This window comes from Cyphomyrmex costatus, unplaced genomic scaffold, assembly GCF_001594065.2.
Source record: "Cyphomyrmex costatus isolate MS0001 unplaced genomic scaffold, Ccosl1.0 scaffold639, whole genome shotgun sequence".
Classification (NCBI taxonomy): domain Eukaryota; kingdom Metazoa; phylum Arthropoda; class Insecta; order Hymenoptera; family Formicidae; genus Cyphomyrmex; species Cyphomyrmex costatus.
The window spans coordinates 1,447,305-1,465,871 of NW_017280199.1; the positions used below are offsets into that span (position 1 = coordinate 1,447,305).

At 34.5% G+C, this 18,567-nt stretch overlaps 1 protein-coding gene across 1 annotated transcript in view; it reads right to left on the bottom strand.

Moving 5' to 3' along the window:
* Positions 1–18,567, bottom strand: part of dpr12 (defective proboscis extension response 12) — a 140,265-nt gene that overhangs the window by 93,730 nt on the left and 27,968 nt on the right. The window contains exons 2-3 of the mRNA XM_018547396.1: positions 12,613–12,803; positions 223–384 (exon numbers count right to left, since the gene is read on the bottom strand). Of these exons, the coding sequence (XP_018402898.1) occupies positions 223–384; positions 12,613–12,803 (353 nt within the window). The remainder of the gene's footprint in view (positions 1–222; positions 385–12,612; positions 12,804–18,567) is intronic.

Here is an 18,567-nt window from a genome sequence, read left to right on the forward strand (position 1 = left end):
TAGTAATAATAAACCGCAAAAAATGGTGTGTAATCAGCGTAAATGTCAATCGAGCGAATCGTCGTTTCACTTTTTAAAGGAAAAAGACAAGAGAAACAGTGGACAATAAAGTAATAAAACGAGCAACTGAGAATGATACATCGCGCAATAAAAGTTGAGAAACACTTGTTAAAGTACATTGAATCAATTAACCCGTAGGGTTGTTCGTGGGGGTTACATTACCTGACACTCGTACGTCCCATTGTCTCTTTCTTGGACGTATTTTATTTGAAGGGTCCAATCGTCCGAGCCCTCGGGATGCAGTACTTGAAATCGCTCGTCGTTCGTATATGTGAACATAGAGCTTGTTAAAACGTGAAAGTCACGTCGCCGAATCCACGATATCTGAAACATAGATATTAATTGACAATCAGAAATAATGTAAATCAATATTTAAATAACTCTATTTATTAATTACTTATTTATCAGTTCTTAGTTCTCAAAGTTTTTCTATTTATCTATTAGTTTCATCAATATTTTTTATTTATTAATTAGCTTTATAATAAGAAGTCAAAAACAGATAAAATATGGTGAAAAATATGAGAAATATCATAATGTTATAAAATATGAAGAAAACTTTCGCATTTTTAATATAAAAATATATTTCAATTTAGCAAATTAAATAGCCAAAAAGCTATTTAATTTGCCAGACATATTTATAACGGTACACATATAAGAGACATATATTGGATTTTAATTAAAATAAATATTGCTAAAAACCGTGGAGCTATATCAGCACATACATATATTTGCGTTCATATAAATTGGATTAACATAACCAATCGGATTGCATCTAAAAATAATGCGTCAAGCTTTTTTAATGGCTCTTGACAAACATGCAAAATAATTATTTCTACAGATAAAAAAAGTTATAATATTATAAAATGGCAATGGTACAAAATATTGCTCTTATGTAAATATATATAATAACAATCTATATATTGCGTGACACAGAAAAGAGATTTGGCACGGAGATATGTCATATTAAAATAATCCTATTCGATGCATCGGCACTTTGTGTAAATAAAGTGAAAAAGATGAACGACCATTACATTAAACCACGCGAAATGTGGAAAAAACATGTTTATTTATATGACTGTTAAAAATGTTAAAGTAAAATATATTGTTATATCAATTATATTGTATATACAGTAATTTGATCATAAAACTTACTTTAATTAAACATTAAAATAGTAGAGTTACAGTATTAAAAAAATGCAACTATGTGCTATGTAAATACGTCATGAAATTTAATTATAATCTGCAACGGATGAGACACATCTTGCTGCATCTTGTTTTTAATATGACGTCAAACGAGAAACAGACAATCTCTTTTAGATAACAGGATGTATATTATTCTACTCCACCTTCACTGATATTTTAATATAAACAAATTTCATTAGAGAACTTTAATTGTTAAATCCTCAGTGCGCAAAACTGTTATAATACTTTTTCCACGAAAGCAAAGAATATATAAGTAAAAAGAAATAATAGACCAGTCTGTCTCTCTTGGAAATATGAATATTAAAATAATATTATTTTCATAAAATGCATCATTTTACAAATTTAAATACACGGAATGCAAGTAAAAAAAAAAAACACTTATATTTCCCGCAAACAATTTTCGTATTTCTCGCAATTACAATCGTTACTGTTTAACAAACGAGAGAGTTTACGAAGTGGAGAACTGGTTTTAGCGGTACTTAGTAACTTCGTCCCTGCTCAAATGCTACGACCTATCTTGTGATCCGATGGGACCAAGTACAATATTGCATAAATAGTAAAATTGTGAGAGCCGGAAATACGATCTCAACCTCCGGGGGAATACGGCAGACCTGCCCGCATTCTCCTCAGACGAGTTGCTTGCTTCCTTCCTCTGTTGATGCTTTAAGATCATTGTAGAAAGAGAATGCATAAAACATTAGGTATAAACCTCGTGGCCAATCACGGTGTTTCTATCAAATGTCTTGTGTGAAGCATATAAATGCGCAATATCAGATTACGTGTAATGAATTTATACATTTTTATCTCGTAAATATGTAGGTGAATAATTTTAAATCTTAATTTAACTAAATTAAGATTCATAATTAAATTAAATTAAATTGCTCTCTTTTTCTTAATTTTGTTATGTGATATAAATATATCTTTCTTAATTAATTCGTATTTGCGATTTTATCACAAATAAATTAGCACCTTTTAATTTTCAATTTCTGCTGCAATACTATGGCATACGAATAAACAAGTAATCAATTAAAACAATATTTTAAAGAATACAAAAATATATGTAATTAACAATTATGTTAAAATAAGGATGACACATTACATATTTCGCAGTAATAAGATTAAGTTTTTAAAGTACTTTTATATATGCAAATAAAAATGTTGACCCTATTGTTTGCCTATTATAACAATTAACATAATACATAAGATTCGTGTGAGAAATATACCTATATATATAATATATATACATATATAATGTATTTCTATTTTAAACTTTCTACTTTAAACAAGATAAATAGCAAGAGAAATTGTAAAGTCATGTTTACGTCGACATAAATATGCTAATTCCCGTTACAGTATTTTGTTTACATAATAATATTAATTTGCAGACTTTTTGCAAGCACTGGCAAGCTGGACAAGATGCTCAGAAATTTCAAGTGGCGAAACTTCGCCGCAGTATGATTGCCAGCTCTCGGCTACAATCTAGTGCTTCAATGTTTCCAGGCATTCGGAAGAGATCGCTTCGTCCAGAAGCATTAAACCACTTGAGGTACTTCAATCGGCTTCAAACTTTAGATTGATGTGAAATTTCTCGGTAGACCAATTATTATGAATTTGCTTTTCTTCTTTTGTAATCTGTATGAAAGTTGAATTTATTTCAGAGTACGTCATTAAAGAGATCATCACGAGAAACACAGAAGAACAAAACGACGATTCAATACGATCTCGATGCAATCCTTCCTTGGTTAAATGTGCATTGGAATATTTTAGTTGTGTAGGAACCATTTTACGGACTTCAGATTCTCGAGTTGAGTACATACTTCAGTGATACCTCAATAATGATTATTTTACTGGGTTTGCGTATATTTTTCGCCTACATTTAAGCATTACTTTTGATCGTTTCGTAAATATGCTTTACGCCAACAAGATTAAAAGTGAAGCCGTATTGAAAAAAATTCTGTTTTTTTTTTTTGCCAAAACCGAAAACGATTGTAGTCTCGTCCGGTAGTGATTTGGGAGGAAAGTTTGGTTCGAACGAATTCTTGAGACTGCATGAGAGTTTCGGACGAAAGGTATACCCGATGTGGAAAGTTTACGTCGTCGAAATTTCGACAGAAACAAGCGGCGAGGTCGATTCTATTGCTGTGTAGAGTGTAGCAGTCTGTATGATGTATGTAGGTCAGCGTTTCTCTCACCCTTTTACGTGCAGTGGACCATCGGTATATCAATTGAAAGAAGTATCTTGCGGTGTGTCAGTATATATTCGTACAATACTTGAAGACATGTTTGAAAAAGTGAACGAACGGGCGAAAACATGTTGGTTCCTGTATAAACACGCGAAAACTTTTTAAACTATTTTTCTTTGCTGTTTTCCATCAATTACATATCTGTTATAGCATTCAATGTGTTAATTTAACATGTAACATAATATTTTTAGAAACAATCACTCTTTCATTATTTATAAATATATATATATTTAAATTTATTTAGATATTTTAATAAATGTCTAATAAAATATAAAAACATGTATTAGATACCGTGAAAGATAATGTTCTAAGGAAACTAAGGAAAGAAAGAGCTAAGAAAGAAAAGAAGAAAAAATGAAATAAGACACAGAAAAAGTATGGAAAATCAGTCATTAATTGTTTAGAGAGTTGAATATTTGCAACGTCCATTTTAAAATTAAATTCGAGGTAAATTCGTGATCTATGCAAATTAGTTACACTTAATGACTGAAAATGGAAATGTACGCTGCAGTGAATACTGAAATATAATACTTCTACCAGAAAGGCATACATCGGTATAATTATAAATCGATAGTATAATACGTTATAATATAATACATATAATATATCAATAGATTCTTTATCTACAGTTTATTTAGATTTTTGAGTCAAAATAATAAAAATATTGTCTCTTTAATGATAAAACGTCGTCTCTATAGAGGATTAAAAAAGAGAATACGAAAAGATAAAAGAAAATAGAATTTAAAACAATTAAAACTGCAATAATTGGGTACAGGTGACATTAATGTAGTGTTTGATTAGAAAGACTGCGATTTAAGATAAAAGACAAGAAACAATGTATGTTTAAATAATAGTATTAATATTTAGTTAACCATTAATTATTATCAAAGAATACAGATATTAAAAAATCGATTTTTTAATATTGGGGTCTAGTGTAAAGTTGGCCCCTCAAAACATAATTTTCGTATGTCTTTTGAACTAAGAGTGAGCAAACGAAAATTCCAACTAAGCATTCGTGAGCAAACGAATGCATGAAGAAAAAAAATCGATTTTTTAATATTGGGGGGCCAGCTTCACACGGGTATAAATATTGTAAATTCTATAAAATATAGACATTTAATTAAATATTTTTTATTACAAAGTCAATAAAATTGAATGTCTTCTTAATCGTTGATCTGTTTCACTGTTTTATATTGTGTATCTATTCAATAAAGAGAATATATTCCGGAAACAGATTGGTGAAGGATACAATGAGTAACATTAGATTCGTGTAACCTCCATGGGTGACTGACCACAACCAGTACTTGGTTATCTCTCGCTAAAGGGTTAGGTCAGGTATATCCTGTCTGGCTTTTCAGTTTCTGTTTCACGCTACTCGAACATCATGAAATGTTATGGTTGTGGTATTTGGTGTCTAAAGTTCCGCGTGTAACCGCAAATGTTATTTTCGAGCATTGCGCTACTTTGTCATAATACTATGCATTTTGATTTTGGTCAAAATATTTATGGGGCAATTTAATTTACAGGTAGAAATGATGAAGTTATATCATGTTGAATTTCGTATATGCGAACGTCAGACAGGTATTACATCTAGTTCGATAAAAGCAATGCAAAAGCTAGTATTGGCTTGTATTGACAAAGCAGATGAAACGATTAGATTTATCCTTATTATATATATTTGTTTCAATAAATCTAACACGAGATGGCAATTATGACCCTGCTATCACTCATAGGATTTGACACGTTTCGAGATTGGAACGATTAATCACAAAAGCATTGCAGACTCAATATTGCGAATAGTCATTTAAAATAAAAGTTAAATGTTATTAATCTAAAACTGTATATTCGTATTTATTATACAAGAAAATATTTGTTGTAAATAATAACTAATATACATAAAATAGGAAGCTGCCGGTAAAAAATCGCGAACAAAAATTGACGATAAGATATTGAAGAAATCAAAATTATACAAAACAAAATTTCTATTTCAGTAAACAGAAATAAATTTCTAAATAAATTTCTTTTATTACACAAAATTTCTAAAAAAAAAAAATATAAATGATTCAACAATCAAAACCGTAAAGCAAGATAAAGATTTGTTTTGATAACCTATCAATTTAATTAAATCAAGAATAACAATATAGTATAAAAATAATATAATTATTTAAATTTTCTAAATTTTTTTTATTACAAAAGTGATTTAATCAAGTCGAAAGATGCAAAATAAAATAAAGATAATTTGTATTTTCTGTAATAATGATTATAATATAAATCAAGCTCGTCTATAATTTGAGCTCCGAAACCAAATGCAAAGTTTTCGACGCAAAATAATTCAATGTAAGATTTTAGGGACTGTAAAGTGTTGATAAGCGTCACTCACATTAAATTTTTTGCATGGATGATTTTGCGTTTTGGTTCTGGAGCTAAAATTGGACAGGTATAATTATACACTCATTTAAATAATACATGATTTTCAATTTTTCGCTAGAAAATTTTTATTAGAAAATTTTTCAAAAATAGAAATGACTAATACAGTTAGAAACTGCAAAATAAGATAAAAATAATTCAATTTCGATTTATTTAATTCAATAATGATTAACTATTTATAACATAGAAATGATATAAATTCACTTTTCGATTGAACACTCAATCTTTTCATATAAAAGTTTAAAGTATACTTTATATACTTCATATCCGACATCTTCATGCGCCCATTGTAAAGCTTTGGTTCGATAATAAAAAAATAAATTATCCCTTTAGAAAAGAAGCATAATCTCAAGATTATACCCGTCAGATGTCACGTTATTCAGATACGGCATCACGCAGAATCTTAGTGTGCGCGTTTTCGACGAGATCGTGCGTGCAATACCAGCCAGAGCAGAAATGACCGGAGGTTCGGTCGCGCTATGAAATTGTTTCGGCTATCGGATCAAAGTGATCATGCGAGGTCGTCGACAACGAGAAGAAAAATTGGGGAGAGCAACCGGAAAAAAAAAAAAAAACATACACACGTTATGGAGAGTGAAGCGATAACGGGGAGTCTCCACGTTGCGTGTCGGCTCGTTTCGTATCACCATTCGAATGGAACGAAGCGTGATTGCCGGCGCTATCTCGGGACACGCGAGATCGTCCGATTATACTAGGGCGCGATTCAGCGATAACCCGTGCTGGTCCCGCCGCCGATTGTTAACGCGTTAATGGAGTTACTAAATGCGAACGCGCGCGTAGTCCCTCGACACAACATGCAACGGCTTCGGTGCATCTCACGTTCTCCCATCCTCTCTCACTCTCTCTCTTTCATTCTCTCTCTCTCTCTCTCTCTCTCAGTCAATAAACAACCCAACGAAATTAACGTGCCTGAGCGGATTAGTGCGCCGCGGGCGAAACGTCGCAGCTACGCCGCTGCACGCTGCGACAATGGACCTGTCGCATAATATCGATCCATGTAGCACCTTCCGATATACTTTGGGAGTTAAATTGCGGGAGAAAGAGAGAGGATTAGATCTATTTTAACGGCACGGTGCATGCAATTTTCTTATATCGTAAAACCGATTTAGGGAAAACTAAAAATAGGAGGAGAAAAAAGTGTGTATTCTCACTGAATGGTGTATACGCCATTGGATTATATATTAAAGATTATCTTAAATTTAATCTTACAATTTTTTAGATATAATCTTAAGATTCCATCTAACTAATAAGCAATAATTAACAGCATCTCAAGATTATTTTATTTATACGATAACTTAAAATTATTATGGATATTGCTACCATATAATCGGATTTTATAATTTTAAATATTTACATTTATTTTCGTACTCTTAAAATTATAATAAAATTTATGTAAAATCTTAATCTAAAATTCTAATTTTATTTCAGCCTATGTTTGCCAAAAATGGTTTATAAAGTACGAGGCTATTATGTTTGATAATAGAGTTAAGAGTAAAACAAATATACACATACTATATGTACACACTAAACTTTTAAGTTCGAATATCTCAAGTGTCCCTGTAGCGTCCTTTGAGTCGTAATAAACAGTTCAATAAAATGAACGGCGGATTAGCCCGCGTGTGGCAGGCGACGCGTTTGCTTAGCCTACTACAACTAGGGGACAATGGACCCGACCTGTCGGATAACCCAAATCTGTCGGCGGACTCCGGCAGTTACCGCTGCTCGTTGCCAAGATGAGTGGTCGACACAAGTCCATCGGTGGGGATTCTGAGGTCGGGACATGCAGTTTCGGCACAATAAATGATCGCGTCCACGCTGCCTTCCGCATACAATTGTAATGAGAAATGTTTCCCTGGGAGAACTACAAATCAGCACCTCGGAATCGATGCCAGTTCGCATTTTGTTACAAATGGGAAGAGAAATATCATATGGATATCTGTGAATGTGTGAGGCACCATTCCTTCTTCCGCACCGTAGAATCGTACTGAAATCTCTCAATTCCGTAACATCAGCGCAATTCTAAATTCGAAGCAATGATTTATTGGAATCTGCGATACATATGTAGATGCCATTCTTTGTAATCAGATAGGATATACTTCAGCAGCTGTAGTTTTAATAGCTGCTATGATTTCCTCATACAATCCATCATAAATCATCATATACATCTTTTTATTTCCGCTTTGGTTGGTTAGCAAGATAAGTGACTTGCGCGGATCCGCGTCCTTTAAAGTCATGTCATATGATTTAAGGAACGGCCGGCGGTCGACTTTATGAAAGCATCGATATCCGGATTCCGGAATGCTATTTTTAATCCCGTGATATATCGACTGCATGCAACCAGGTTCAAGTTAATCGTGAAATATTATTACATTACGGAGAGCGCACATCGTCGTTAAATAATGTCGAATAAAAAAAAAAAGAACAAATCATGAAGCAGGAAAAAAATTGTATGCATCATTTGCCGTATCTGTGAACAAAGAAGACATTCGCGAAATTGTTGATTGTGTCCGGTAGAATTACGAGATATCATTGAGACATTAATCTTTCACAAGATCCCTCTCTCTTATTGTGGTTATCGATTTATCGAACGACACATACAAGAGGAGTTGAAATTAATGTCTGGAGGCGGAAGTGGACCCATTACGACGACCAAATCCATGGCTTCAATTCAACCACGACGATCGTCAAGACAAAGGACCCATGTCCCTCAAAGACGCCAAGTCAGATATCCCGTTGGGTTTCCTTCTCCCCGCACCTGCGTTCGATGTTAAACCACATCTCATGCTAATTACGCTAGTTTACAAAACCACATATTTCATGCTTCCCTCATATGTAATCTCATTGCGCATTTCGAGAAAATTACAATGGGAATATGAGGAATTATGATGTTTTCGGTTCTCTAACAGATCTTACGATAATATATAATCTAGAAAATTGTCTACTAGAATATTTCGTATACACTCCAGAGTGATTGTAAATATAAATATAATACTTATTTCAAATTTTTATTACACAATAGAAATTTATTTCAAAGAATGCAGAAATACATACAAGGCAAGATAATAGTCGGACTTTCTGATAAAAATTCTTTTTAATGAAGATGGTCGATAATGACATTTTAAAAATCGTGTATTTATCTTCTCTTTGTCTCGATTGTTATCTTGCCTTATATGCATTTTTGCATTATTTAAAATAAATTTCTAAAGATATTATCATACATCTTTACATGTAATCTTTTATAAAGATAAAAAATGCTGCCTCTGAATTACAATTTCAAAATGTAAATTGAATAGAATATTAACTCTATTCAAATGCAAATCTGATATCGTTTATTTAAAGATTGATCGATTAAAGTGACTGTACGCAAACAAAACAAATAATCATTTTACTCTCGAATTTATTTTCTGGTCGAGACATTTCTTCATGCACAACTCATGGACTTATTCAGTCTTCTTCCCAATTCAAGTTTTATCTCGGCACGAAATGGCTTTTCCGATGCAATAAAGTGCGCCGCGTTAATTATCGGAATTTCGAAGGGTAATTCATTAATATTGCTCTCTAGCGATGGTGTGCGAATCGATACCGCTGCCGCAAGAAAGAAAATGAGAGAGAGAGAGAGAGGAGGGGGTGGAGAAAGGGGAGAAAAGAGAATGATTCCTCTCCTATAAAAAAAATCAACAACTAGATGTTGATAATCGTCATGCTTATCATGACACCTTTCGTAACATGCTTTCGTGCATTCCCGATGTCAGTGTTGCATTGACCACGGACAGGAAAAAATGCTCTCAGACACTGATAGCATAGTGTGCGACTTCGTAGAGAACGCCGCGGTACTCGCTCGGCAGCTCTATCAAAATTACTTCGCGGCGTTCGACTTTTCGTCGTCATCAATCTTTCCCGGTTTGACTGCTAACGCGATAATGCAGTTACGGCATGCACCAGGATGGGGTGGATATATACAGACCCGGTCAGCCCGTCGAATTCGTCATAAATAATTGAATTAAAAGCAACGACGTCATAAGTGAATTTGCGGATCGTTCAATCGGCGAATTCTGAGTGATTTTATCTAACCGATTCGCGACAGTCTCGTTCACGGCATTTGAGATTTCAATTGTTTTTTTTTTTTTATCTCGGACAGAGTATCGGAAATAATCGCTCTCTTGAGATTGTTGCGTTTATCCGGAAATAACGTGCTGACTTTTTGATTATTATTTATGCCTAATTGACTGTTACGAATATATCATATGTAATGCATGTTTCCTACTATCATATGCAATGCATACTTCAGACTATCTTTAAAATATATAACAAGTACTGGTTTTTATACAATAAATTATTACAAAATTTTGAAAATATAATTATAATTATAATAAAAATATGTACATGATTCTTCAGTGATTAATAAAATTATATATACAATAATAACGAAATAAATATGTTAAGTTTTCCTTTGGCATCATAAATCCTTCAGTCTGTTTAATAAGTATCATTTGATTACTAATTATTATTAACGTATATATAGCGTATATTAAAATAAACAGTAAATTATAAATTGGAAATTTATGTATGAACTGATTTCTCGTTAATATAGTAATTGACACACATTTTATCTTCGGTTTACTTATAGGCAAGGAAATACGATTTCTCTGAAAAATTCAGTAATCTTTTCATTAATCTTTCAATAAATCTTAATAAAATGGATCATAAAACGGATCATGATATTATAACGTTTATTTTATTATTCTTACAAAATACATCGCTAGAAAGTAATTTTAAAATCATAAGATATTATGTTTTCTCCACTCTCCATAAGCTATTGAAGTCAAATTAGATAAGTCATATAAGCTGATATTTTCTCATTTGAAATTATATGAACAAAGTTTGTAAATTACTTAACGATCAAATAACACTCATTAATAATATAATTTAATTATTTTAACTTGTAATTTATCATTTAAATTTCGTTAAAATTGAGAATTTCGATGTTTTACAAAAATAAACGAGTTCATTGTGAAACATGAAATTTTGCGATGTAAGCGCGATATCTTGTATTACGATTTCTAAACCGTAAATTAAACAAAATGATGGTCGAATTATACATATATTATAAAATAATAGCAAACAAATTAATTAATTGCTCCGATAAACATTTCCGAAATTGGAAATCCAAATAAACTTCATAAATACAGATATACTATTGCCATTGTTGAAAAAGAAATAGTATATCCTCAGTGGAAGTTAAATTTTATATAATGGAGATTGCGTTGCAAACATATCGATCATATATCAAAGTCTGTTGGATTTGACGTCGAGATGAAGGTTTAAAATAGAAAGTTCGGAAACACCATTGTTGTTCAATAATATTGAACAATGACCGACTTTCGGTCATTGACATTCGATCCTATAAAGTCTACGATGATGAAAGCTACGATGGCTGATACTGTGTGAGCTTAGTTCGCTACTGTTACGTGAAAGTTCCTAAGTTCCCGTACCAAATCGTCGTCGCTACAAGGATGTCTTTTCGAATTGGGGCAGATTTGTCGCGGTCATCGACTTTTTGCCTGCATCAATCTTGCACGTTCCCGCGAGCGATTTAACGTATCAATGCCAAATATAAGATGATGCAGTAGTGACCTGTAGAAGAGATGTCTCTAGCACCGTTTTTTTGCTCTTCCGTCTTATGGTATTATGAGATATCGACGGTCAATCGAAATAAGGACGACGAGGGATAAAATCGATCTTTCGGTGGAAAGTCGGAAGTTGGATAAAGACATCTCAAGCAGGTGCCATTACTGCATCTATCCAATACGAACTCGTCGTTTCTGTGGAATCGCATACCGATTGCCATGCTCTCAGCAGGATTCAATGCGTCGCGATCATCGATCGCCTTACCACTTCGAAGCGTCAGAGAGGATGTGCGAAAGGAGGCCATTACGCTCGTGTACATGAATAAATTTGTATGGAGTTGTTCTATGGTTACACCGACAAGATTAACCATGTACTACGTTCGTGTTGCTATTGCGTAGACATTAGCATAACTTCTCATACGTTATCCCTATGTAAATGATTTACAATAAAGTGTCATAAAATAGAAGCGTTTTCCCTGAATCTAAAAGATACTAAAATATATTGTATTACTCTAAGTAATTCATTGGGATTCATCGGGAAATATTATTAATAAAAATTTAAAAAAATATATCGATTATGACAATTTGATATTTTTACTGAACTTTATAAATGTTCTACCGTTTTCTCGATTCTTCAAGAAACGAGTGACATACTGAGTTAATATTTTTGGTAATTAAACATACGTATAATTAAATATTCGCATCAATGAATAATTATTTCAAATAAATTTGTTGCGTCTTTGAGTACGTAAATATATTGAAATTTATTTCGCCTTGTAGATGTCATAGCTCTACATGCAAATATAAATTTTAAGTCACGTCTTTCTTTATGAGATGTACAGAGAAGCACGAAAAGGACCTCGAAAAGAGAATCTACCAAAAGAGGCATAATAATCATCCCAGAGAAATCAATTCATCGGTACTTGAAAGCACCGATTACGACTCGATTCGCCTATATTCGTTGAAAATCGTCGCTTCTTTTAAGAATTTCTCGCAACGGCGCAAAGAATTACACATAGTTGCTTTCTTACCTCGGCATCGGAAACGGTCCTCTCCGCCAAATTGCGAACTTTGCAGTGCAGGAAGGCAGTGCCGCCCAATTGCACCGTGACGTTAGAAACGGTGTTGTTGTCGTTCGCTTCGTTCACTCTCTGCAATTCGTCGAGATTGCTGAACCAAAGGGCCTTCCAATCCGACGGGATGTTGTAGGGCACGCGTCGATCTAAGAGAAGAAAGATGACCAGCGGGTATAATCACGGTAATTTAATTAAGTCGATTGTCTTGGCGAGGGGGAAACTCGACAAACGACGCCGCAATTACAGAGCAAGGCTATCGCCAGCTTCGCCGCCGGCAGCAAACTTTTTTATCAAGACAAAGGAAAATAAAAGTTAAAGGCGGTGGAACGATGGCAGAAAACAAACGCGGAACTGAGCCTGAATTCCGCTTGTTTTACTCCGACCCTCGTGAATTAGAAACTACTTTCCACGCTCGGGCCCTTTCTGAATTACCCTTGTTATTAAATTTTTTAAGAAGACGACCTGTGTTCTCGCATGGCTCTGCTCATTTCTTTCGATGTAAATCACCGGGGAAATGTACTGTGCAAGTTATGGGGTAGTTTGCACATCGCCATAACGACGTTTTGTGGTATTATTTGAATAGCGTATATGTAAAAATACGGAAAAAAGTACTTGAGTTTCGAATTAAATTTTATTTACGAAAATTTTTATATGAACTAAGTGAGAGAATATAATCTCTATTCCATTCACTCACAAAAATAAAACGTATCTTATAGATATACCTAGGTATAAAATATCCGTAAATAAACGAAAAAAAATTAATTCTAACATTGAGCCTTATTATTATTTTTAATAAGAATTAATTATTTTTAAATAATATATTTATTACAAAAAAAAATCGATTTATTTGTTATTTTTCCATAGCTAAGTAGTTGAATAATATACTAGGTATAATATATATAGTATTATATAAAATAGTGCATACTTGGTGAATTTTGCAGCGAGTTGTCATAAAAATGGCCCATACACACATTTCACCACAAGTTTTTATTTGCATTAAAAAAATTTGTTCCTGCTAATTCTAATTCTTGCTTTTCGCATTCTTTGTCCATTAAGAAAAATGCATATATATAGCAGAGTTTTATTTACTTGATCGCTATACATGATGCATATCCGCGATATCGAAAGCAATTATATTTTGATTGCGGTCTTTTGCATCGTTTAAATAATGTGAGTGCGCGCCTCACCACACTGCTTTGACAAACGAAATTCCCGGTATTTGTGATGCAGTCGAAAGAGCAAAAGACGCAAAAGAATTTTTTTCCCATGCGCGCACGCTTTGTTAAAATTTTCATGGATACGACCTATTTCCGGGCAGCGTAGGTGATTTAGGATGTTTGCCCTCGACAGCAGATTACGATTCAAGGAGACTGCGCTGCTGGTATGGCAAGCTCGAATGTGCCTGCTTCTCGTCCTGACCTCATTTGAATAATCCATGGATACGTAACGGACGTACATGCCTTTTACGCCATGCGAACGCGTTCGTATAAAAAAAAAGGAGAAGAAAAGGAAAAAAAAGATATGCGTGGCTGGGCGCATACGGGATGCGCTCTTGAAAACGCGACGGTTCATGTCGCATTTGCAAAACTTTATTCATGTTACTTTCGGAATTACTACGAACCGAATCTTTCAACACTCGTATAGTTACGAGTAAAACAAAGAAACTTCCGAATCGAGTTTCCGCTACATGGAAAAAGAGATTGCAAATTTCTATCAAATATAAATGTGTATCATTTTTTTCCCATTATTTAAAGAAAAAAAAGAAAATTTATAAGATAGATTATTAGGACTGGTATTTACAGTGGGCCTTTTATTTAAAAGTGTCTTAATTAATGTCTTAAAATGTTAATACTACTTTATGATTGGTTAACACTATACTATTAAGACGGTCTTATGTGTAAAAACTGACTAGGAACACTGATCCATATCATTTAAGAGGCACAATGCAGATCATATATTCTACTTCGTCATTATTTTATCCTATATATATATATATATACATTCACACATCGCGTATAAGTATATTCAATTTTGATTGATTAAATCTTATTCAGTTTGAACAACCAAAAGACTGAATTTTTTTTAGATTCTTAAATTTGAAAGCTTTATGTAGGTCAAATTAACCTAATTCCAGATATTGACATCTTCGACAAGTAATGTAACAGTTCTAAGGTAGAAATCAGATTTTCGATAAGTCTTGAGTAAGAAATCAGATATGATTATCTAAATGAAGTAGTTATTAAAAGTTATAAAATTGTATAACGCTCCCTCTCTCTTTCTCTTTCTTCCAAAAGAAAATAAATCTAAAATTATAAATGTGAAAAGTATTGAATTTCAATATGATTCTTTGTTTAATCGAAACTACAGAATGCAGAATAAAATGTGAATATTTCTCATTGCCAGAGGTAATACAAATAAAAGAAATATCTTTTTAATGTATTTCTGACCATTTTGTCTTGCGTTACGCATTCTATTGTTGTTCATACAAAACCGAAAATTTATTATCACGAAATGGTAACAATGCGGTGTAAAATCGTTCCCTTGTTAAGTGCATTCGGTGAAGTGTGCGCGAAATAAGATACGCTTTGTATCTTTGTACAAATATCTTTAATTCACGAAAACAGGTATATTATACGAAGGAAAGTTCAACTCGCATGATCCGTGTGAGGAAGGCATCCACGTTACCACTCTCACGTGGGTCTTCCTTTCACCGGGGATTCGATTCAGCCGTGGAAAAGTTCGGCATTCTAAACGCCTTGTATCTCGAGTCTATCTTGTATATATAGGTGTGGCGGCAAATCGAGTTCTGGAAGCCTGAAAGTAGCGAGCGCGTGTTTGGCCGCTACTCGTATTCATCAAAGTATCGAGGCGGAACTGGAAATACGAGGGCTTCCATGGATGCCAAATTTCGGAAAGTCTTTTAACCGCTTGTAAAAAGAAATGGCAAATAAACGGGAAATTTAATCTCCGGACGTAAAGTTAGGTGAAGTTAAACAGAAACTTCTCGTTAAATGCGTCATTTGATGAGAGAAGGAGGAAAAATATATTTCCAGAAATAATATATAAATCACATTGCCAGTTACTTAAAATTGCTATTACATGCACATGCGGTCGTCGCAATCTGACGCTAATCTCATTTTAAACAACGTATGGTGTTTATTTATAGCCTTCCACGTTGTTCTGCATATCGTGTCAGTTACTCAATTTTGCGTGCATCGAATGTTGTACCTGTTTCACGATAACGAAGTTTCAACACTTTATTTAACCAAAAGCAACTCGAATTATTTAGATCGAAGCATCAGGTATTCGCTGCTGCGAGTTTCCGTTGTCTAATTTAATGCTAGCAAACATCATTGTGTACGGTATAATGAATGAAAATAATTAATTACAACGCTACGGTAATGCAGAATGTACGATTGTTGCGGACTCCGTGTTCAGCATCCATCATGTAGTAATCCCCCACGGTAAATTATCAGGTAAATTATGGAGTACAGATTTGTATGGGTGTGTTTGTGCGTCGAGCATTGGGGAATTCACTTTTCGTTTTAAGCACTTCAAAGATTCGAAGCAATGAAAACTGGCTCCATTACTACGTTATCAATCCATGCCGGATAGAATCTTTCCATTAACCCCAGAACGAATCTAGCGTACGAAGGTTTTACGTACAGTTTACTATTCGCTAGTTGGATGTTGCACTCCGTAATGGACAGTTCTAAAAAACAAACCTCTAAAATCGTTTCTAAAAACAATAGAATCCTTTATGTGAAAAAAAATGTTGTTTGATGTTCGCATTTTGCAACAGAAATTTATATATTTCCGACATGTTCCTAAATTGCTAGATTATATTGATATTTTACTTCAGTATAATAATTAAATTAATGAACCAATTTAGTTACTCAACAGAGAGAAAACATTTACATAATTTACTAAAAACAAGTTATGTAAATATTTTATAATTTCAAACATTTTGTTTTGTCGTTCTAATATATTATTTAATATTAACTTAACCCATTAATTTATTACTATTATACCGAAGCAAAATATAAAAATAGTTTAACAGTCGATAAACATGCCGGAAACATTTAAATCACTTTCTATTGTAAAATACAAACGTCGAAAAGCATTTTATTGTTTAAATAATTAAGTATATTGAAGTAATTGAAAAATTTTCGAATTTTCTATGCATGAGTCTCAAGAATGGGGAACGTCGGAGAATCTAAAGTCTAAACTAACTGATAACGACTATACAAGTAAATAGACGAAGCTGTGCACTTACAGCATCATAAAAAGAAATAAAAGAAAAAAGTAACAGTAATTTATTCTTACTTCAAGTACAATGTTATTTGCTGTACGACTGCGCACGACTTGACTTGTCGGTTGGTTGTCCATGTTGGAAAGCATAATGGAGGCCTCTGGAAAACAAAGGGATGCGCGTTCTGCCATATAGTAAAAGGGGTAAGTGGGCCGCGCGCGCGGATGCATATACGCAGACAGAAGCAATCGGGGCGCCGAAATTCGCGAATTCCTGAAAAACACGTTCGCTCAGTTGCGGACAAAGGATCCGTGCGCGTGTGGCTGAGCGCTTCACGGGCACGCTTTGTGTGCCCCCTGCGCTTATTTTATCGAACGTGTAATTTAGCCCTGCTGACTCCGTGCACGCATATCTCTCTCTCTCTCTCTCTCTCTCTCTCTCTGTCTTTTTCCCTCCCCCTCCTGCTCCTAAAGCCCTCCTCTTTGCGGGCGTGACAGTCAAGCTGGGGCTTGTTAGTGTTTGGTCGATTTTGGTCGTGTCACCCCAACAAAAATGGAGCACATAGTCACTGCCCGAAGCCTTATCATATTTTCAACGCAACTCGAAAAAAGTCTTACATATTCTGGAAATAAAAAAGAAAAAAGGAAACAAAAGTAGAAATATTGGTTCAATCTCAGAAAGATCTGCACTCGGTTTTTCCACCATCAGGATTTCATCCGGCAGACGGAATTCAAAATATAGAGTCCGCCTCGTGATAGCTTCCTGCTCGTTAGGAAATCAATAAACGGTTTCATGCATCTGACAGAGTATTCTTTTTTCCTTCTGTTTCATGTCGTTCGATCAACTATATGTTCCATCGACGTCGACAAAGTAAGACGACGAGTAAAGCAACGAAGTTGAACGTTAAAAAGGAGAAAAAAAAAAGAGAGAAAGAAAGAGAGACAGAAGAAGAGAACGATTGAGTGCGAAGTCGCAACGAGGAATAAAACGAAAGTATAAAAATAGCGAACTAGAAAACGAGTAGAAGGATCAAAGATAAGGCGAAGGGCTGGTCTCGTCAATCGACGAGGACGTAAGAGCTGGTAAGAGCACGAAGAGGACAGGTGGAGCGAGGACGTAGAAGGTGACGAATAGAACCTGAGAGAGGTAAAGCGATGGCGTTTCAGACGGCAAGGAGGAGCCGTATATATAACAGCAACCAAAATGCTAGCCTGCATCAGGGCATTACGTCTGCCTATCCGCCGCCTTAAACGTGTAGCCCGGTGCCACCACCTGCATACATACATGTAGTTTGCATAGAAATGGCACACGTCATCCCACAACGCGGTAGGTCTTTGCTTTATAAGGCAGCGCGCTCCGTGCAGATTACTATTCACCAGCTCTCTCTCGGCCCATCCCAGCTACGAGGTGACCGTCGAGTACCTGAGAGACAGTGTATTCTTCGAGCGCCGTCCGCAGGGCTCTCTTGAGCTGGCCTTTATGTTTCGGTCGTTCGCGACGGGTGATTTTCGGAGCGACGTGTTCCACGTCGTATTCCCGTCACGCGACGTCGCTCAGGTGTTTCGATTTTTCATTCAGCTTGCGCGATTGCAATACGATTGAACTTCTGGATGGATGACCAGAAATTAGGACGCGTCGATTCCGGTCTCGAGATGACA